The sequence below is a fragment of the Dendrobates tinctorius genome, unplaced genomic scaffold, assembly GCF_039654945.1.
Source record: "Dendrobates tinctorius isolate UK_male_01 unplaced genomic scaffold, ASM3965494v1 ptg000049l, whole genome shotgun sequence".
NCBI classification, from domain to species: domain Eukaryota; kingdom Metazoa; phylum Chordata; class Amphibia; order Anura; family Dendrobatidae; genus Dendrobates; species Dendrobates tinctorius.
Window position 1 is genome coordinate 703,417 of NW_027361717.1, and position 22,667 is coordinate 726,083.

Genomic DNA, 22,667 nt, shown 5'->3' on the forward strand with positions numbered 1-22,667 from the left:
ACAAAATACTCTATGGATGACTAATTGAATCCAAAATTTTTTTTGAACATATATATTTTGAAAGTGTAGTTGATGCACTCCTACACTCATAAAGGCTTTGCGCAAAGTGGAAAGCCAGGACCAAATTATAAGGAAGGACATCTATAGACCCTCGAAGACACCAACTGTAGTACCTCAAATATTGTGAACAAAGTATTTATGGTACTTCTACACTTATAAAAGCTCTGCACACAGTGCAAAGCTTGCCAAAAATTACAAGCAGGGTCACCCATACACTCTTCAAGGCACCAGCTGGAGTGTCTCATAAAAAAATAAGAAAATGCACTTCTACACTCATAAAGACTTTGCACAAATTTCAAAGCTAAGAAAAAATTATAAGGAGGGTCATACATTGGCCCCTGAAAGGCAACAACTGGTGGGCCTCATTCAAATATTTTGAAAACGTATTTGATGTACTCCTAAACTCATGAAGGTTTTGCACAAAGTGCAAAACCAAGAAAAAACATTTAAGGAGAGTAATACAATAATCCTTTTCAGGTGTTCACTTCTTCTCCTTCCTTGAGAGGCTGAGGTGACTGCCTCCACCTACTTCCTGGAGCTCAATTCGAAGGTGCCTGGGCTGTAAGTGACTCAGCTTTGAGTAGTGTCGGAGCCCCCGACATGTAGAACTGGATGACAGCCCTTTGTCACCTGTACCATTGTTTGCCCTGGCATAGGAGGTAGGGAACCCAAAGGACAATCTGATCTGGGGGTGGTAGCCCCACCTCGAGCCACCTTGAGGAAACTCCCCCAGGCTCATTCATTTCTCAAGAAGGGTTCATCCTGCTCCCTTTCTTCTCATATCACACCTACCACATACCAATGATGTTGCTCCTCTACTTTGAGGAATGTGACCCTGTTTCCAGCCGTCTCCTCTTGGAGCCTTCGAGGCAAGTCTTTTGTTTCTACAGAGCACTGGTTGAACGACATATGATGATGTGTCCCAAACTCTTCTATTGACCCCCATCTCCGCTGTCAATTGTATGCAAAGATCTCCCTTGGGATGCCAACTGTCTGTACCTTTCGGCTAATGGGCCTGCTAGCATATCTCCATTCCTGGTCCTGGCTCACCTTCTTCTCTCTTCTGACCAGCCTAGGCCTCTCAGTCCACTCACTAGTTGCTGGATCCTGGCTCTACTGTCTGCAGTCTATAAGAACCCAGTGGCAAAAGCTGCAGATTGGGTTCAGGCCTTGGTGGTTCCAGCAAAGCATTCGGTTCTGGATCACAAGTTCCTGCCACCTCCACTGTCATGCCAGCTTGGTCTGGCTCTGATATTCCTCCAGTCTCTCCCTCGGGAGTCTTGCGGGATTCTATCATCTTTGTTGCCCTCTAAGCACGTCATACTCGATGGATGACTAATTGAATCCAGAAACATTTTTGAATGCTTTTTTTTGTACACCACCAAAATGTAACCTAAAGCACCTGATACTCTATTGATGACAAAAAGCACGTAATATTCAACGGATGAGCTATTGAATCCAAAAAAACATTTTCCACACTTTTTTGGAGTCTTATATAGCAAAGAAATGTACCACAGAGCACTTAATACTCTATGGATGAGTAACTGAACACAGAAAAAAATCTTCAATGCTTTTTGGGGGTTTTATATAACACTGAAATGTACCGCAAAGCATGTAATATATGGATGACAATATAGTCAATCTTTTCACCCCAAATAAAGAATGTGGTCAACTGCTGCAGCTATATATTTTGCAATGGACTGCAAAGCCCTAAACCCTGTCTAGAGACTATTCAGCCACTCTCCCTGCTCCTGCAACTGTGCCAGCCAATTACAGTAATGCCACTACCAAGATGGCTAAGGAATTAGAGTGACTCGCAGGCAATCTCTGTATAATAGGCGCCAAACATGCGGGACAGGGAATCGAGTTTCAAATTTGACCCCCAACTGATGCTTGCCAAGTGCTGAGCACATCTGAGCATGAAGATACTTGAGTGATATCCAAGTATCACTGAGCACATTCACGCAACCTTAGTTGGTACACAAAAGTACCCTTTAGCTGCCTTTAAATGCTAGGGACCTGAGAGCTACACATTGCTCCAAAGACACTAATTTACAGTATATTGTATCTAATGCTATGTTTAGATGTGGGACTACTTCAAAGCCATAGTTCCATAGGCAATATCTGAAAGAAGAAAAAGTTTTCCTTTTTCAGAGCAGACTGTAAATCTATATATTTGAGTGTAGTTGTTGGCAGAGAAGTTTGTTTTATCTAATGCTTATGATGGAGAAAAGCCTTACATTCAGACAAATATACTATCTCGAAGCTTTCTTCATTATATCCTCGAGTTTCCATACTCTATTCCTTTTCATATAATATTCTTTTTATTGGCAAAGCATACCATAAAAAATGTTCTTCCTCATACAAAAGGAAAAAGAATCCTCTTTCACAATCTGAGCACTTCACTTGCAAAATTTACAAGCATGGCAGCATGCGGAGCCTTTGTTTAAAAAAAGAATAATTCTAATATTTTATTTCAGTCATAGAACATAATACTATCCTCATAACATGGCTTAAACTACAATTATTCTTTAAATCTGATACAAGATCATCAAGCACTTGATTAATAATTTAGAAAGCCACATGAGGGAACTGAGTCAATAATGACAGTGGTATGCTAGATCTGCTAGAAATAAAAACTGTACAGAAGAATAACTTTTATAGGGTGAATAAGGGGCTTTAAGGACCCATAAGTTAGAATGCAAGGACTTTATGTGCCTCCATAGAGGGTCCATGCATAAATCCTTACCATGTACCATGACTAATATTACATAAAGGGGTATTCTCAAGTTCGGAAGTTATTCCCAACTTATTGGATAGGAAGTAACTTCCTAATCACTGAGGGTCCGACTACTGAGACCCCCATCAATCCTAAAGCCCCAGTCACACACAGCGATCTCGCTAGCGAGATCGGTGCTGAGTCACAAGTTTTGTGACGCAACAGCGATCTCACCAGCGAGATCGCTGTGTGTGACACCTATCTGCAACCGGCCCCCTGCCAGGTATCGCTGATCGTTGTGGAAAGGGGTGGACATTTTTATGATTGTTGGTCTCCCACTGGCCAGCATGCATTGCTGCGTGCGGCAGGCGGGAAACCAGCAATCAGCGAGCTGGAGCTTGTAACTAAGGTAAACAGCGGGTTTCTAAGCGCTGTGCGGTGCTTAGAAACCCTCTGTGTACCTTAGTTACCAGTGCGCTGATGCAGGAAGCTGGTAACCAAGGGCGGCGCTTAGAAACCCGCTGTTTACCTTGGTTACCAGCTCCCTGCACCAGCGCACTGGACGTGAGCGCTCGTCGTCGCTGGTGCTGATCGCTGGTGAAGCTGCCTGTTTGGCAGCTCACCAGCGATCATGTAGCGACACACCAACGATCCTGACAAGTTCATATCATTGTCGGGATCGCTGGTGAGTCGCTATGTGTGACGGGGCCCTTAGAATCGGAGCTCCAAAGATCTGAATAGTGGTCAATAATGGGAGTGCTGGAGGTAATCGTGTTCTGCACTCAGCTAGTCTTTAGCACTCCCATAAGAATGAATGTCAGTGCACACTTCCAAACATGAGAATACCTCTTTAAGTAGTCTTACGGGATTCCTGATGCAACCAATTGTACTGATTTCCTGGCAATGGGCAGAATTTACACTGTAACTAACATTGTTCTAGACAAGTATCAATGGCAAAGCTACTGCAACTGTATATTTTATGCTATGTTTGATCAAACACAGTATTACTAAGAGCTCTGTATGATTTAAATGCACTTTTGCTTTTTACTTATTTAATTACAGCAGGGTTTTTTCATCTTATCTTTTGTAGGTTTTGTATGCTTTTTGGCCATGTGAACATGCATTTATATGCTGCATGTGTACCAACTCAAACCAAGCTCAATTTTTGTGTCTTTTCTTTGTATTTTTGCATTCCAGGCAAGCTGGGGTGTGGCCTCCCTCTCCTGAGCTGGAAATTGTATTTAAAGGCTTCCCCTGACTGGTGTCCACTGGTTGGGACTCGGTCCTTGTCTGCCCTTATTCACACAGACGTCACCTTTGACACATGATAAGGTTATTATTATTAGACAGTGTAGGACCGCCCCGACCACAGAGTCACCTTGTCGATGGTGGGACGGCTTTTATGCTATGTTTGATCAAATACAGTATTACTAAGAACGCTGTATGATTTAAATGCACTTTTGCTTTTTACTTATTTAATTATAGCAGGGTTTTTTTTCATCTTGTCTTTGGTAGGTTTTGTATGCTTTTTGGCCATGTGAACATGCATTTATATGCTGCATGTGTACCAACTCAAACCAAGCTCAATTTTTGTGTTTTTGCTACTGTATATTGGCATAGTGATTGCTTTAGAACTGAATATTCTGTGAAATCTGCGCATTACATAAAGTGTTCATCACATAAAGTGCAGATGTAGCGCTTCTATGCTGAATCACCCAAACGGAATGACGGAATGAGAACAATGATGCTAAACAAATGGCGCAGACAGTGCGGCGTGAGGCACCGCCATCAGAGTATTGCGCTGCCTGTCACAGCGGAGATGCTACACCTGTACATTGCAAATTATAATGCAGTAAACTTCTCTGTTTAGATTAGAAGTCAACTATGTCGATAAGTCACAAAGCAGCTATTCCCATATTGATGTAGATTTCTGTGTCACAGATCCATGCTCCAGGTGTCCCAAATGTAATCAGAAAGGAACATTTCCAGTTTTGTCAGTGGGAGTTGTGTTAATGAAATGCATCACCTGCTGATACCATAGTTCTTTTATGCAAAAAAGGAATTTTCATCAAAACACACATTATGGTGCTCATATTTAATACAAAATAGGAAAAGTATCACAATGAAAATACTGGTAAGGCCGGGTGTCAGACTTGCGAGAAATTCGCACAAGTCTCGCATGTCAATACCCGGCACTGCCGTCAGCACTCGGGACCGGAGTGTGCAGCTGCATAGAAATACATGCAGCCGCATGCTCCTGTCCGAGTGCCTGCAGCAGTGCCGGGTATTGACATGCGAGACTCGTGTTTCTCGCAAGTCTGACCCCGGCCTAAATGGAAATATCTATCCATCCTATTTAATATCTATCTATTTATCTATCTCATCTCTATCTATCTATCTATACGATTAGTCCCCAATCCCCACAATTTTAAGCGTGTCCTGAAAACGCATTTATTCAGACTGGCCTATCGCCTCAACAGATTAACCTAACCTATCCCTGTGTGGCACAGCCAAAAGGTTTACCATAACCATATTTCCCGCATCATGTTCCCACATGCTTTATGCATCCATTAGCCCTCTGTGTCTGTACTGTTACACACTTAACATTATGGCTGGTCCATACAATCAGGGCAACTGTTACCACCCACCTTTCGTGTCTACCTCTTTCCTCATAGACTGTAAGCTTGCGAGCAGGGCCCTCACTCCTCTTGGTATTTGTTATAATCTACTGTATGTGATTATTGTTATGCTGTAATGTCTATTGTCTGTACAAATCCCCTCTGAAATGTAAAGTGCTGCGGAATATGTCGGCGCTATAAAAATAAAATTTATTATTATAATTTATTTATTATCTATCTACATTAACACGGCGCTCCAATCACCCACGGAAACTGGACAAAGGGACTGTGACTGTGACTGTGATTTAAAGGATGTCGTGTACTATGTAGTGCTATGAACTGGTGTGAACTATCTATTATCTACCAATCCATCTATCATCTATCTATCTATCTATCTATCTATCTATCTATCTATCTATCTATCTATCTAATAACTATTGTAATAGACTATATAATAGACACATGTATATTTTATATAATATCTGTTAGATAGATAGAAACATACATAAATCAAAAAAAGGGGCAGCACTACCAAAATTATAAAATTGGTGCAAAACCTATTCAGCAGTGTCCAAACAACCAAGTTAATAAATCAAGAAAAATAGACAGCACTCCAAATTAAATGCGAAAAAAGTGGACACTTTACTGATCCTCAGGTGGCGATGTTTCAACAGTGACCCGTCTTTAGGCTTGGTAAAGACGGGTCACCGTTGAAATGTCGCCACCTGAGGATCAGTAAAGTGTCCACTTTTTTCGCATTTAATTTGGAGTGCTGTCTATTTTTCTTGATTTAGAAACATACATAGATATTAGGCCTCTTTCACACTTCCGTTTTTTACAATCAGTCAAAATCCGCCATGTTTTGAAAAAAACGGATCCGCAATTTTTTTTTGCGGATCCGTTTTTTTCCCCATTGACTTTCATTATTGGCGGATCTTGTGGATTGCTGTCCGTTGCATTCGTTTTTGTGCGGATCCGCCATAATGTTGCTGTCCGTCAACATCCTCAAAGATTTCCAAACGGAGCTTGCAACGTTCTTTTGGCTGGCGGATCCTCCAGACACTGATTTAACCCAAAATTCTGTCTGGGTGCCGGACCCAAAAAAAAAATCTCTCTCTCTCTCTCGCCAGCGGTTCCTTTAAATTTCCTCATTTTGCGGATCCATCAAAAAACGGATCCTGTGCCATCCGTTCACATCAGTTAAGAACGGATCCGCTTGTCCGCCTTTTTGGCGGATTTTAACTGACACAAAAAACTGAAGTGTGAAAGAGGCCTTAGATAAATTGATAGACATATCATCAATTTATCTATCAATTTAATGTGTCCATCGATTTCATATATGTATGTTTCATCTATATAATATCTATGTACTTATTTATCTATTTCTCTATTAGATACATTTAGATGGATATTAACCCCGGAGGTATTTTTGTTTTTGCATTTTCGTTTTTTGCTCTCCCTGTTCCCAGAGCCATAACTTTTTTATTTTTCCATCAAAATGGCCATGTCAAAGCTTGTTGTTTGAGGAATGAGTTGTACTTTTGAACAACACCATTGGTTTTACCATGTCATGTACTAGAAAATGGGAAAAAAAATTCCAAGTGCGGTGAAATTGAAAACAAAGTGCAATCCTGCACTTGTTTTTGTTTGGCTTTTTTACTAGCTTCACTACATGCTAAAACTGACCAGTCATTATGATTCCCCAGGTCATTACGAATTCATAGACACTAACCATGTCTAAGTTCTTTTTTATATAAGTGGTGAAAAAAATTCCAAACTTTGTTAAAAAAAAAAAATTGCGCCATTTTCCGATACCTGTAGCATCTCCATTTTTCGTGATCTCGGGTTGGGAGAGGGCTTAATTTTTATGTGCCAAGCTGACATTTTGAATTATACAATTTTTTTTGCAGATACGATCTTTTGATCGCCTGTTATTGCATTTTAATGCAATGTCGTGGCAACCAAAAAAACATAATTCTGGCGTTTTGTCTTTTATTCTCGCTACACCATTTAGCGATCAGGTTAATCCTTCTTTATCAATAGATCGGGCGATTCTGAATGCTTAGATACCAAATATGTGTATGTTTGATTTTTTTATTGTTTTATTTTGAATGGGACAAAAGGGGGTGATTTGAACTTTTAGATTTTTTATTTTTTTATATTTGTAAAAACATTTTTTTTTTACTTTTGGCATGCTTCAATAGTCTCCATGGGAGACTAGAAGATGCCATATCCCGATCGGCTCAGCTACATATAGGCAATGATCACATCACCTATACTGTATGTAGCTGAATTACTCACTTGCTATGAGCACTGACCACTGCTGATATGTGCCGGAAAAGATGTGGGCTCACCGCTGAAGCCCACATCAAAGGGAGGGAGTCTGATATCGGCGTACTATCACACCCAATGTCAGAAAGGGGTTAAATCTATTCCTAATATCCATGTATGTTTCTAATATCTGTCAATCCATCTACACATATTACTGTAGATAGATGAGTAACAGACACATTGAAAGATAAGATAGATGGAGATATATACTGTATATATATATATATACTGTATATATACTGTGTACTGTTCTGTCTCCAACATAATTAATGATTGTTAGGTTAGTTTCACACTAGCATTCTTGGGTGCAGCACAGGGCCGCCGCTAAGTCCTGCCCCGGCCATGCCCCCTCCGGTCAGTTCCTCCTCTGATCACATGAGGCTGCATAAATATGCTAAATATAGTATACACTGATTGCATGCAGCCTCATGCGATCAGAGGAGGAACTGATCGGAGGGGGCACGGCCGGGGCTTAGCAGCGGCCCTGCGCTGCACCCGAGAACGCTAGTGTAAAACTAGCCTTAGCTGTTTATTTTCATAACATAAATTCAGTGATAATGCTCAGTTTTTCATAGATTCTGATGTTCACCGTTTTGGCTCCATCTAGTGGCCAAAAATAATGACTACAGTGTTATTCTATCTTCGTTTCATTTTCGTTCTTGATTTCCCTCCAATTCCCTATGTATCCTGGGTAAGTTTATAAGGCATCATGGTCTATTCCAGCCCCTTTTTTCTACTCAGTCTGCCATTTTCTATCAGGCTTGCATACTGGAAACACCTCATCCCTCATCTCCCACTGCGTCAGCATCATCGGTGAGCAATCCCGCTGCCCACATCTAATCCCTATCTAGATCACCTTTCTCAGTTAGGTCTCCCCTGGTTAGCTATTATCACAGGTAATCTGTATAATGTATATTATGTATTTCTATGTACCCATACTGATTGATTGTATTGTATGTTTTGCTTGTAGTTTCACCGCACTTCAATATTCCATCACGTTCAATAAAGCACAGATTCAACCTACAGTCTTCTTATTGGACCCCTGGTATAGCGGTTTAGCTGCCCGTATAAGCTATATGAATCCAGGTTCATTAGTAAGGACGGAATATATACAGCTCTGGCAAAAATTAAGAGATCACTTTCAAATGTTCAGTTTGTCTGATTTTTCTCTTTATAGGTATATTTCTGAGTAAAATGTAAAATTGTTCTTTTAGTCTATAAACTTCTGCCACATGTCTCCGAATTTCCAAGCAATACATTTTGTGCTTTTTTTCTGACAAAGAAAAATGGTCAAAATTAAAAAAAAAAACATTGCTTTCAGACCTCTAATAATGCAAAGAAAACAAGTTCATAATCATTTACTGTAGAAACAACAATACTAATGTTTTAACTCAGGAAGAGTTCAGAAATCAATATTTTGTGGAATAACCATGATTATTAATCACAGCTTTCATGCATCTTGGCATGCTAGCCACCAGTCTTTCACACTGCTGTATATGTGATAAAATAGATAGATAGGATAGATAGATATTTTATGTCCATGTATGTATCTGTCAAACATAAAAATTACACTTTACATGTGAGAGAGAGGACCTATTTGTATTTTGCCATACAAACTGTGCTCCATTGGAAAGTGGTTTGTGATGGGCCAGGTACTGACCACCACTGTACAAAGTAAAATGACATATGTGCAAGGCTTTATGGGGAGGCCGGCATGGCAATGACGTTATCTCATTCTCTGATCAGCAGTGTGAGAAATGGTGGCGAGCAAGGTTTTTTTCTGCAAATCTAACCTCAAAATGTTTGAATTTGCTAAAAACCAAGCATTTCAGGAAATTCATCTCAAACTCGATCCATTTCTCCTGATCAATACTCTTATAACTATTTATTAGCACCCCTCCTGGGTGTGCAGAGGGGAAGCGCTGGCAAGAATAATAGTATACATGAACCAAACAATCGCAAAAGAAAATTTCATATGAACCCCCTTCTGATTATTGTTATAGGTAAACTGATTTAATTTTAATCTATGTAAGAGATTAGAGAAAAGTATCAGTTGGAAAAGTCATACATAATTACCTGATGAAGGGCTCCAACTATTTTCCGAGTTTCTTGGTAAGTTGTTTCAGAACTCCATTGGGAATTTATTTGTTTCAAAGCTTTGGCCACACGATTGTGTTCTCTCAGCCACAATGTATGCATTGCTGCCAAGGTTGTAACTTCATTTGACCTGGTTTCACCTGCAAAGAAACATTCAATTCTGCTTTCATTCACTGCATTAGGATCTTGTATACAAGGTGACGGTGTATTATCTACGAAGGGCATGTACTCTCGGCCGTGATCAGAATGTTGAAGGTTTACTCTCAGAAGACCCTCCTCGCTGGAATGATTCCTCAGTTTATTTTCAACAATTGTTGTGCTGCCATACACTGTTGATGCATCAATAAATGATGTCAAACCATTTATTTGTTCTCTTGGGCTTGCAATAGAGGGAATTCCAAACATCGCACTCTGGTCTCCAGTGCCACAGGCTGGTAAAGAGCGATAAAATGGCATGCATCCACTTTGGGATATGGAATCATTTGTCATTATCTGTTGAGTAAATAAACAGGAAAAACACGAAAATAAAGTTATAAGTAAAAAAAAATTAAGACCATTGGCACACAAAAGTACAGGTTCATATTCCAAGTGAACTATTTACGTTACACACTGGGACATATAAGTTAAATGGATGTATCTGACATACAGTGGCATCCATCCATCACTCATAGGTTCCCATTGTGAAAAATACAATATCTGTAAAGCTTATGTTGTGCTATGCTGTAGACAATCGTGCAATTCCATTCTTTGTTTTTGTGCTATGACATAATATATATCGGCCCAATAGAAATCAAAATAATACTCTTCTGGCCTCTGTCTAAGTAGCGACAAAGGTTTCCATAGCTATTTGTTGGATGGAGTGGTGTAAATGTACCACCACTGGACTCTAGAGAAGTGGAATGATGTTCTGTGGAGCAGCAATTCACACCTTTCAATCTAACAGTCTGATGGATGAGTCTGGTCAAGGACGATCTAACCAGTCTGACCGCATTGCATCAATTTTAAAGTTTGCTGTAGTTGGGATAGTACTATTAGGTTATTTTCCAGTGGTTTACCTAGTTCCCTTAATGCTTCAGCATCCCAACCATTTTGGAAAATTCTATGCTGCAAACTTTATATGAACAGTATAGGGAAGGCTCTTTTCTATTCCAACATTCCATAAACACATGGTTGGGAGAGTATGGTGTAAACGAACATGACCGGCTGCACAGAGCCCTGACCCCAACCATATCAAACACCTTTCAAGTGAACTAGACCAGAGATTATGAGTCAGGCCCTCTCGTCTCTAGTCCAACATCAGTGTGTGAACTTATAAATGCTTTTATGGATGGACAGGTAAAAATTCCTCCAGACAACGCCAAAATCTTGTGGAAAGTCTTCCCAGAAGATTGGTAGCTATCATAGCTTTAAAGGAGGGACCAACTCGATATTAAAGTCTATGAATTTAAATGTACTAGGGGAGCTATAAAACCTCCAATACTAGTGTCCATACAAAGTTTAATAATATTATATTAAGAATATTTCTGTTTCTATTTAGTAATACGAATATGAGTAACAGAATTAGATTAACAAATGATGTACAATAACAAATTATACTGTGGTACCGTGTTAGACAGAAAAATCGATGTGAATACTATTCAGCCCAATGTTGACAAAGGAATCACTCTGAGAATACTTTTATCGGCTAACCAGAAAATAATATATGTTTGTTTGCAGCTTTCAGAGCACAGAGGCTCCTTCTTCAGGCATATTACAAATTAATTAATAAGAAAAAGGCAGAACATTTATGAGATTTTACATCAGGACCTTTGTTAATGAGATGGGAGAGTTAACTGGAGTCCGTCTGGTGGAGGAGTGAATTGTATCCATGTAGTGAGTCACAAATCCAGGTGTTAAATTGAGTCCTAGTATCAAAGAATTGAACATCCTTATCAGTTTGAATTCCCAATTTTTTCTCTCTCTGTTGACCTTAAAATCACCTTTTAGTATTAAGACTTTTAAGTCTGTCATACAGTGTCCAGGTCCAGAGAAATGTTTTCCCACAGGCGTGTCCATTTCATTCCTGATTGTGTGTCGGTGTAGATGTAAGGGGAAGGAACTAGTTAGACATGTCTCCTCCGTGATGGGTCCAGAACCGTCGGCGCTGTCACCTAGGTCGCAGGGGGAAAAGCTTAAAGCGCAAGACCACTCCCTGTACTCGAGAGAAGGGGGCATGGCCAACCTGAGAGAAGGTTCGTGCGCGAGGATTCAGGCAGTTTGGGCGGGAACGTCGAGTGTGCTAGACACCTGTGAAGTAAAATCAGCTGAGAGGCGACAGGGCAGAGTAGAGCAGAGCCTTGGACGGCAGAGCGCTTTGACAGGAGACTACCGACTAAGTACCGCTGAGACACCGCTGTCCCCGCTGACATCTCTGCCCTAGCTGAGACCGCTGACACAGCTGACAACTCTGCCACAGCTACCCCGCCGACAGCACTGACCGTGAGAGACAAGGTCTGTGAACTGGAATTAGGCGTGTGGCGAGTCAACACAGCGAACCGGGCTGCCTGTTGTAAACTGTGTTTGGGCAGTGCTGCAAGTCTCCATAGCGTTGGGACACTCACCACTGAGGTAATAGATGTTTCCCTCTTCATCGCTTCATCTACTGGACCTAAGACCTGCATCAGGATCCCGAGGAGTCGCCGCCTTCGTCAGGACCACGAGAGGACACCACCATCGTCAGGATATATTATACCAGCTTCCTCAGGACTGTGTCAGACCCACACTGTGACACATCCTAAGCGTCTCCAGACACGGTCAAGAGTTTAACCGTGGCTTACACCTGAGCGATAAGTAGTATTTAATTGTACTGTCTGCCTTACTTATTCTTGTACCTTAAGTTATCCCCAATAGTCATTTGCTGTATTAGAGAATAATATCATCCCTCCGTTTTCTCCCTGCGTGGAGTTTTGACCTGCTGTAAAACAAACCCCTATCACCCTTGGTCTGTGTACGGTCCGTTACTGCATCCTAAGTGCCTGCAGTCTCCTCACATAGATTCATCCTCGTTCGTAGTTTTCGCATGGTTTCCACAATATAAGTACCTTCAGGGCACCTTGTACATTGTATACCTTATATACATTGTAAGAAGAATTCCTCTTGCCTCTTCATTTGTAACCAAATGCCTAATTTGATTTCCTTGGCTAATCTTTAGGAGGCATCACTGCTCTCACCTCATGAACAAATGTCCTGCTGTAATATCTCTTTTAAATGGAGCAAAGAGAAAGATCCAAACCTGTGATCAAAGTAATATAGGACGAGGAGATATACCGTAAGTAAAATACCTTTTATCAAAGCGATAAAAAATCTCTCTCTTAAATGTTGTGCCTTTTTCATAATAATTCATTTGTAATCCGCCTGAAGAAGGAACCCATGTGCTCTGAAAGCTGCAAACATTTATTATTTTCTGGATAGCCAATAAAGGTATCATTCCAAGAATACTTTTATCATTGTTGGGCAGAAAAGTATTCACATCGATTAACAAATGATATAGCTTACAGGGCCATTTATTACAAGTACACACAATTTGGATGAAAATATAATGTGGGCCTCAATGTCAGGTGGTAGTTTTAAAGAAGTGTTTTAAATAGTCAGAATGCCTATAAAACCCAGCAATGCTTACACCATCATCTCCGAAGACCCCTTATTCACACATCTCATTAAAGTAGTAAAGTGCCTAATCCCAGGGAGATTGGAGATAAACTACCCTACCATCTGTTAGAGAATGCAATCCAGAAAGAGAGAGGATCCAGGCTGCATAGGAAACATCAAGTAGTATAATAGTTATAGATCTTCTCCCTGGAGGTAGATTTTAAAATTCTCTTGAATTGTAGCAAAATGATCTTAGAATTTTCCAGCATTTGTAAAGTTTCTCCATCCATATTGCAGTTAAGCGGCCATTAAATGCAGGCGAATGCTATTTTTGGTAAAAAGCCAACATGAGTATTACTGATTCTACTGATAATTAGTAATTATATCATCTTGTCTTCACGGTAATGATAAAACACCCAGCGATATAAAGAGTATGATATTGTATATAAGCAATCCATGTTTGTCATGATAATCTTCAGTATTATCAAACTGGGTATACATTATTATTGTTATTATTTATTATTATAGCGCCATTTTTTCCAGGGTGCTGTACATATGAAAAGGGGTATACATAATAAAAAAACAATTATCATGAACAATACAGGTCACCGATTGGTCCAGGAGGAGAGAGGACCCTACCGGCGATGGGATGGGTGTTGCACAGTGAAATTTGCAACAATGCCGATTGTGCCTAACTTGCCATTTCTTTCTGGAGGCATGTATCCCATAAATTGTTACGTGGGGTTATCCTGCTAAACCACTGCCATGCACATGCATACGCATACATTTAAATACAGAGCTGTATGAGGGCTTGTTTTTGTGGGATAAGTTGCAGTTATTATTGGCGCCACACCACATTTTTACGTTGTTTATTAGTCAGATTTTTCAAATGCCAAATGAACAAAAAACAGCGATTCAAGAATTGCTTTTACATATATGTATTTTTTTCTTTCATCATTCACTGGGAGGTAAAAGTGAGAGCATAACTTTATTATTTGGACCAGTATGATCATAGTGGTACTAGATTTCTATTGCTTTTTTTAGTTTTGCTACTTCAGCACAATAAAAACAGTTGTTTACAAAACATTATTTGTTTTTGTTTCTGCAAATTCTGTGAGAACTTTTTTATTTTTCTGCCAACAGGGCCACAACCGTTGTATCTCATTTTATAGCAGTCAGTGTGGGGGGTGGTGAGCTGACAACACTGCGTGATGAGATCTGGAAGTGTTTGTAATGATACATAACTCAGCTTTGCAGTAGGTCTATCACTGTTTTTGGATTGCTTGTCTAAGAAATCTGAAGAAGAAGAAGAAGTTTGCAACCAATGGCACTGTAGCTAATCTTCCTCGACGTGGATGGCAGAGATCAGTGAGGAGAAGAGGAATTGTTCTTTTCTCCCCTGCATGACACTGTCTACTTATGATTGATAGATAGGGTATTTCTGAACGTGATAATACCAAGTATATGTATTTTTTATTATTTTTTTAATTGCTTTATTTTGAATGGGGGCAATTTGAACTTTTATATTTTTAAAAACATTTGTTTTTTACTTGCTTCAATAGTGTTATTAGGGGGCTTGAAGCTGCAATCTTCTGATTGCTTGTGTTACACAAAGCAGAGCTGCAGCCCTGCTATGTGTAGCAGAAATGTTTGTCTGTTATGAGCACTCATAGCAGATTTACAATGACAACTACAGGGGTCTCCTGCAGGCCCCGTGTTGTCATGTCAGCCCATCGGTCTGCACGGTCATGTTACACAGGCACCGTTGGGTGGGGCTAATGATGGCCATCTGGTTTGTGTGAGTTAAATGCCGCTGTCAGACATTGAGAGCATCATTTAACATGTTGTTAGTGCACATGACAGGTCTTCAGATCAGCTGTCATGCCGTTATTTATTCCAAAGGGTGTGCAACCAAATATTCAGTTGAGGGTGCCAACAATTTTGTCTTGCCCACTTTGGGGTTTTGTATGAAATTATGTCCAATTTACCTTTTTTTCCTCTGTTTTTTTTGTGTTGTTCCAATACACACAAAGGAAATAAATGTGCATAACAAAACATGTAATTGCAATAATATTCTGGGTGAAATACTTTATTTCCTGGAACAATTTCAAGGGTGTCAACACCTTCGGCCATGTCTGCACCCTCAAACTCCCCCATTTTTCATGAAAAAAATCTATTTTTCTACTTTTCACTGTTTCCTGTGATGCAATTTTAATTTTAACCTCATAGCGCTAAATAAAATAGATTTCTCTGATATCTTCTGGTGCTGGCTTCTCTGTACTGAACCATCTGATCCCTGACAAGTCTTTGCACAGAGGATTCATTGGCTATAATAAGCTGCTTTTAAACTGTGATTTCTTCATTTCTCATTATATTTTTATATTTCTCCAGTCTACATAGTGCTTTCATAAAGTTATAATGTACAGTACATTGAGCATTACATTTTTATTATAACATTATGCCTGCACAAGACAAAGAATTAATTCACTGCTCAAGGCCTGCATGCAAATAGTATAGCCAAGGCAAAGTGGTTAACAGACACCCCCACCTTGCAGCACTCGTAGCACATGGCCCCATAAACACCTCCAACTTCAATCACCAGTCTAGCAACAGCTGGCATATTGATATGATGCTCCATTTCTTCCTATTGTCTCAAGACAAACATTTAACAATGCATGATTGCTAATGGGTCCACAAGGATATTGAGTAATATATGTCTGGAAAGGATTGGATACAGGTAGAAGAGGTCCCCTCTGTAAGAACAAGATATGGGCCCTTTGCAGGGCACAAGCTCGTCAGAATGCACAATTCCACCTGCTTTGGAAATAGAAGTAGGCACCCTACTTCTTGGGCCCCTGTGCAACTGAACATATATCATCAATGGTACAGTATCTCTGTCCCTCATCTGGGATTCTATAAATTCAATAAACTTTTAAAAATATTAATATATTATAAAAATTATATCATAACGAAACATCTTTCTTGTAGGCCAGGAAAAGATCCTTGCACTTCCTTAATGGGAACAGTCAAACTTCAGAGCCCTCCATTACCTTGGCTTGGTTGATGGTCTAAAGATTACCTAACATCGTGCTGCTCACAGTTCAAATCATCACTGCTGGCTCCCCATTCATATGCAGTAAAGCCAGCTGCACTTCCCCAGGTTCATCAGCGCACTGGTCATGCAAGTAATGTTGAAGAAGATGGTGTGCACACAGCTGGAGGAAGAGGTGCTAGTGGAAGGGAGTGGCAAACTCATGGATCATACAGTAGATAAATAGTTTCTCCTCACACTCGAGAGTTTTCATGCAAATAATCTTTAAAGGGACTCTGTCACCCTTTTTTTAAGATATCATGTAAAGATATAATTGAATTGTGTGTTACTTAAGTATTCTAGTCGTACTTTTGATCCCCCCTGTCCCCGCACCTTTGATGCATAAATACCTTTTTTATCACTCTTCCAATTTATGGAAATCGCCGCGGTCTGGTCCGATGGACGCGGCTTATTCTCCTCCCCCCTTGGCTTGCTGGACGTAATTTCTTTTGTGAATATCACAAATGTCATTGTTTATTCGCGCCTGAGCATTGATAAGGCCGTTCGCGCTTGCATGTGAAGACCTCCGGGTCACAGACGCAGGGAAAAATACAGGTGCATGCATAGTAGCAATTATATGCTTTGCTCACAGTTGGGCAAAGCATACTGCGCAAATAGCCTTATCAATGCGGAAGAGTGATCAAAAAGGTATTTATGCATCAAAGGTGCGGGGACAGGGGGGATCAAAGTACGACTAGAATACTTAGGTAACACACAATTCAAAGATATCTTTACATGATCTCTTAAAAAATGGGTGACAGATTCCCTTTAATGATTGTTCAACACAAGTGCATGTGGTGGAAAAAGTCAAGGCATATATAAAGTAGCGACTCTAACGTTTCGACCCACTCAGACTTTGATCACAAAGTTGCTCTGTATGAGGAAAGAAGGTCCAAATGCCACGTGGAACTCCCAGTAGGAAGAGGTATGTAGCAAGTTCCTTGGTAAGGGTGGCTGTCAGGTTGCTCGCGCACCTCCTGTGAACATGTATGCAAGTAGTCAATGAGTGGTTAAGAGGTAAAGCCTGTCACTCACTTCCACTTTCTGAGCATGTGCGAACTGTAGACATTATGACATCAAACTGTGTTTAGTGGGAAATTCATGCATGGCTCGCTTTTAGTGACATTTTGTACTGTGTTCTTTTTCCAGGTTAAAATGGAAGAAATGAAAACGAAAGAAGTACTATTGCTCTTGTCAGGATTTCTGCAAGAAACATTTTGAGATCTGCAGAAATTCCTGCAGACTGACAAATACTAATTATATATTCTTTGAAACTTTGCGTCATAGTTTGGCACTGAATGAACAGAGTCATCTCCTTACCATTAGAGGGTGGATATGGTAATGGCAGCTTTATTGAGTTGCTGAAGGCCAAGTAAGACAAGCTAGAAATTTATACACTATAGTAAGTCCTATACTATAGCATAAAATATACTGTGCTGTGACAGATAAGGATCTTTTTGGCAACTGATGGAGATGGCTGTACTAAATCTAGATAATATAATAATCCTTAAAAAAATACTTTTGTAAACTGACTGTTAAGGCCCCGTCTCACTAAGCAATCTCGGTAGCGAGATCGCTGCTGAGTCACAACTTTTGTGACATAACAGCGATCTCACCAGCGAGATCGCTGTGTGTGACAGCGATCAGCGAGTGGCCCCCCTGCCGGTATCGCTGATCGCTGCAAGAAACCTCTGGACATTTCTTTGGTCGCTGGTCTCCCGCTGGCCAGCACGCATCGCTGTGTGTGACAGGCGGGAGACCAGCGATCAGGTGTAAAAAATAATAAAAAAAATAAAAAATATAGTTATTCTCACCTTCCGACGTCGCGTTCAGCCATCCCGCCTCTCTCCACGCTCCGGTCCCAGTGATCCTTTGCACGAATGACCGCGAGACTTTGTTATCCCGCGAGACTGACATCTCGCGGTCATTCTCGCAAACGATCACTGGGACCGGAGCGTGGAGAGAGGCGGGATGGCTGAACAGGACGTCGGAAGGTGAGAATAACTATATTTTTTATTTTGATTCTATTTTTTACAGGGCGCTCGGCATCGCTGTGCTGATCGCTGGTGAAGCTGTCTGTGTGACAGCTCACCAGCGATCACATAGCGATTTACCAGCGATCCTGACACCTTCATATCGGTGTCGGGATCGCTGGTAAGTCGCTTAGTGTGACTGGGCCTTTAGAGTTGAGCGAAACAGGTCGGTCAGATTCAAAAGTCGCCGACTTTCGCCAAAGTCGGGTTTCACGAAACGAAACCCGACCACAGTGTGAAGTTGGCCATGCGGTCGGCGACCCAAGCATCAAAGTCGGGTTTCGCCGAATGCTTGCACGTGACTTTTTTCAGCTAGTGAGAGAAGCAGAGCGTAGCGTAGCGGGAGCATAGCTGGAGTGGGAGTGGGAGTGGGAGAGAGGGAGAGGGAGAGGGAGAGAGAAGAGAGAAGAGAGAGAGATTTTGCCGCCTCTAGGGTTAAAATTCATGCCAGGTGTGTTTACAGTCCTCCACTCACTGCCGACTTTTCTCCCCATTGACTTGCACTGGGTTTCGTGTTTCACGACTTTTCCCGACTTTTCCCTATAGTCGGCCGATTTTGTTCGACTCAACATTTTAGAAAGTCGGGTTTCATGAAACCCGACTCGACCCTAAAAAAGGTAAAGTCGCTCATCTCTAACTGTGATTTATTTTTCCTGCCACAAAGTACAAACTTGTTGTTATTGATTCTACATACACTAACATAACACTTGTCCTAAGAGTAGATTCTAAAATGTAAAGTATAGATGCCTAATTTCCTAACTTGAAGATATGAATAATTTGTGGATGCTTCCCACGCTGCTGTGTATGGAAGACGTAAAAATCTCAGCGATTTATTCAAACGAGGTTTTTATTCTTCGCGTTTCTACTTGTGAATTCACAGCAGCTAGACAAAGGATTTAAAAATGCCTTTTAATCATAAATCAGATTAGAACAATCTCATTAAGAATTATAACTGTATGTTAGATAAGACCGTATTTTGTTCTTTTTTTCTCCCTAGTTTTTTAATTTCCTCATTTGACACATCACACCACAATTTTGGACAAGCAATTCGATCCATAACAAAATGACTTGACTATGAATGGTTTAAAAAGTCAGATTCTGGTATTTTAAAGTTTGTGAATTTAATTTGCATAAATGCAGAAAAATGGTGCCTCGCTGTCTTCTTTTAAGAACCAGGAAGTAGTTGAATTAATAAAATCCATATTACTCAGCTAGGCTTTCATCTTTCTTTACCCCGCCTCCACCGCAGCTCCCTGGACCTTCATGCCAGTCTTTGGTCCTTTCAGTGATGAAGCTAGCCAGTGATTGGCCTCAAGCGGTCATGGGAGGGACACATCTGTCATTGACATCAACAAGCACTGACCCCCTCCATTTGACTATATGAGGCCAATCACTGGCCTCAGCAGGAGAAAAAGAGCACAGGGAAAATCAACCAGAATCGGGGAACTGTAGGTGTAAGGACAGGCCAGGGCCTAGGTGAACATAGTGTATTTCATAATTTTAACACTTTCTTGATCTCCTGTTTTTCTGGAGCGACCTCAACTCATAATAAACTCTTTTTCACAGCAATTGGGCACTTTTGATGTGGACTAATGTTTTTCAGACTACCTTGATTCAGCTCACAGAACCAATTCAGTCTACTGAAATCAAATTTTGGGAGATTTGTCTCATTTTTAACCACAATTCACCAAGAGACTTTGATGGAGAAAACTGTAACCTGATGCCTAAACTTGTCACGTTCAATGCTTTATGCTGTGTAAGGCTATGTTCACAAGCAGCCTTTTTACTGTTTTATTCTGCAGACAATACCTGCAATTTTGGCCATAAAAACAATATTTTCAAAGCGCTTATTTTGAGATTTTCGTCTCATTTTTTGCAGCATTCTCCTTTAGTACGGATTACACCTGCTTTGTCTACAGGACGTTTAATAAAGTTAGTTTTATTCAGCAAAAATGCTTCAAAATGATTGTTGCATTCATGCAGCAATTGTTCACTTTTTCATTACTTTCCAAGAGGGAAAACATGCTGCAAAAATAAAAGAATTGTCATGCTGCAGATTTCCAAAACACTTCAATATTCAAACTCGGTCAGGAAAAAAATAAGAGCGTGCAGGAGTTTTCTGTAATGTTCTAGCTTTTTCTGGTACTGTAAAAAGCATCTTTCAATTTGTATAAAAATCAATGCTGCAAAAAAACGGCATATCAACATAGCCTATGGGTATGTTCACAGCAGTAGAAATGGAGATTTTAATTTTTGGAATGCAAAATGTCATGTCTGTGTACATCAACAGCATTTCCGAAGCAGTGACCAAAATTCAGTGCAGTTTTTGCAGCTGTGGATTCCACTGCAGAGATTCTGCAGAAGCTACGTCCTATGTGGACATGTCCACTTACATTTATTAATTATTTTTAATGTAGAATTTCCTTACTCAACACTGCAATTAAATCTACTAGCTATCTGGTCAGTCCCCGGGAGATGTTACATTTCTTTCATTAATTACACATAATGCTGCCTTTGCCACTGTAGCTTAAAATCGTCTGCCACTTCTGTCCATTCACTGGCTGTTGGTGGAGGAGAATGTGACCAGACCGGTCTATCAGACTTCTTCCATAGATACCTTTAATGAAGAATTCAGCTTCCTGGTTGTTGTTTAATCAACATTTAACGTTTGGGTGTAATAATCTTTCGGGGTGTAGGGGCAGGACTGTAGGAAAAGTCTTCGGCTCCTACCCAGCTCCTCCACATGCCTTTGGTGTCTGTATCTGTTTCCTGTGTGGAAATTCACAACTGCATCATCCTCCTCAAGGGCACCACTTGTGCAGATTGATCTTCCAGCGGTCTTCAATGAAATGGTGTCGGTGATAGCGCCTGCACAGATTAAAATCTCAGCTCAATGATGAGCCAAGATCTCAATCTGTGCATGCGCTGCCATTTCACTGAAGACAGCCAGGAGATCAATCTGTGCATGCATTGCCACCTACGCAGTTTTATTGAAAACTGTAGGGAGATCAATCAATCAGAGGTAAGAATGGTGGTTAAACCCTTCTCTTGTCTGAGTCCCTTTCCTGCGCTTCTAAGACCATTTTCCATTTTCTCATTGCTCCTATCCTCCATTGGAGGTTTTCAGCTGGAGCTGCGGTGGAGACCTGACATCCTTGTCTGCCCCTGGGTTGCTTCCTAAGTGCTCCTCTATGACCGCTTATCACTGACTCTTATCAGAGGTAAGAATAGCTCAGGCGAAAACATTCGTACAGCAGTCAGATACAGGACACCAGGGGCCGGTGTAGGGGCCGAGGCGGGAGCCGAAGACTTTTCCTACAGTCTCTTCCCTATGCACCTAAAGCCTTTTACAACAAAACTTCAACTCCAAATTAAAAGACAACCACCATGTGGATTTCTTCACTAAGGGCTCACTCACACCATGGTATAAATCAGACGAGTGTTATCCAATTTTTTAACGTTATGTTAACACTAGAACTACCGCATGTTTCATAATACCTATAACTACCATTAGGGGTCATTTTGACCCCCATTCAAAAGTACTGATACTGGAGTAAAAATAACTTTTTTGTTGCCAACAAATTAAAGAACATTTATTTTAACTTAGTAGGAACAGTGTTAAGATCAAGTACAGCACGCATTTTCCTTTTACATGGTCATAGCATGCGGTGTCCAACAGTTAACACAAACAGTACTTTCTTCCACTTTCTCAGTGCATTTTCCACAAACTGGCTTGTTACAGCTTGCGCAAGTTTTAGTTGTTTTGTTTTCGTTGCATCTTCCAACTCCACATTTTTGACGCTTGCGGATTTCTTGTCCTTTTGTTTGTGGTTCAGACATTGCGGATGATGGGCCACTTCTTCTGACTCATTTTCAGATAAATTCTGAAGACATTTCAAAATTTCATCACTTGTCAGACCCCTCTGCTTACTCATGCTTCAAATATACGTCGCAAAAAGGGACTTGTAAGATCGCAGAAGTAATAAAATGACATTGTACAAACATGCAGAGTTGTAGCTTCAACTGTAATGTTTGCTACTGAAGTGCAGACAGAAATCGCTACAAGAGACATGGATCAAACATGTTCAGAC

General features: G+C 40.6%; 1 protein-coding gene across 1 annotated transcript in view; it reads right to left on the bottom strand.

Annotated features, from left to right (window-relative positions):
• Nucleotides 1-22,667, bottom strand: part of TPO (thyroid peroxidase) — a 206,571-nt gene that overhangs the window by 112,953 nt on the left and 70,951 nt on the right. Inside the window, exon 5 of the mRNA XM_073576633.1 lies at nucleotides 9,805-10,317. Within this exon, the coding sequence (XP_073432734.1) occupies nucleotides 9,805-10,317 (513 nt within the window). The remainder of the gene's footprint in view (nucleotides 1-9,804; nucleotides 10,318-22,667) is intronic.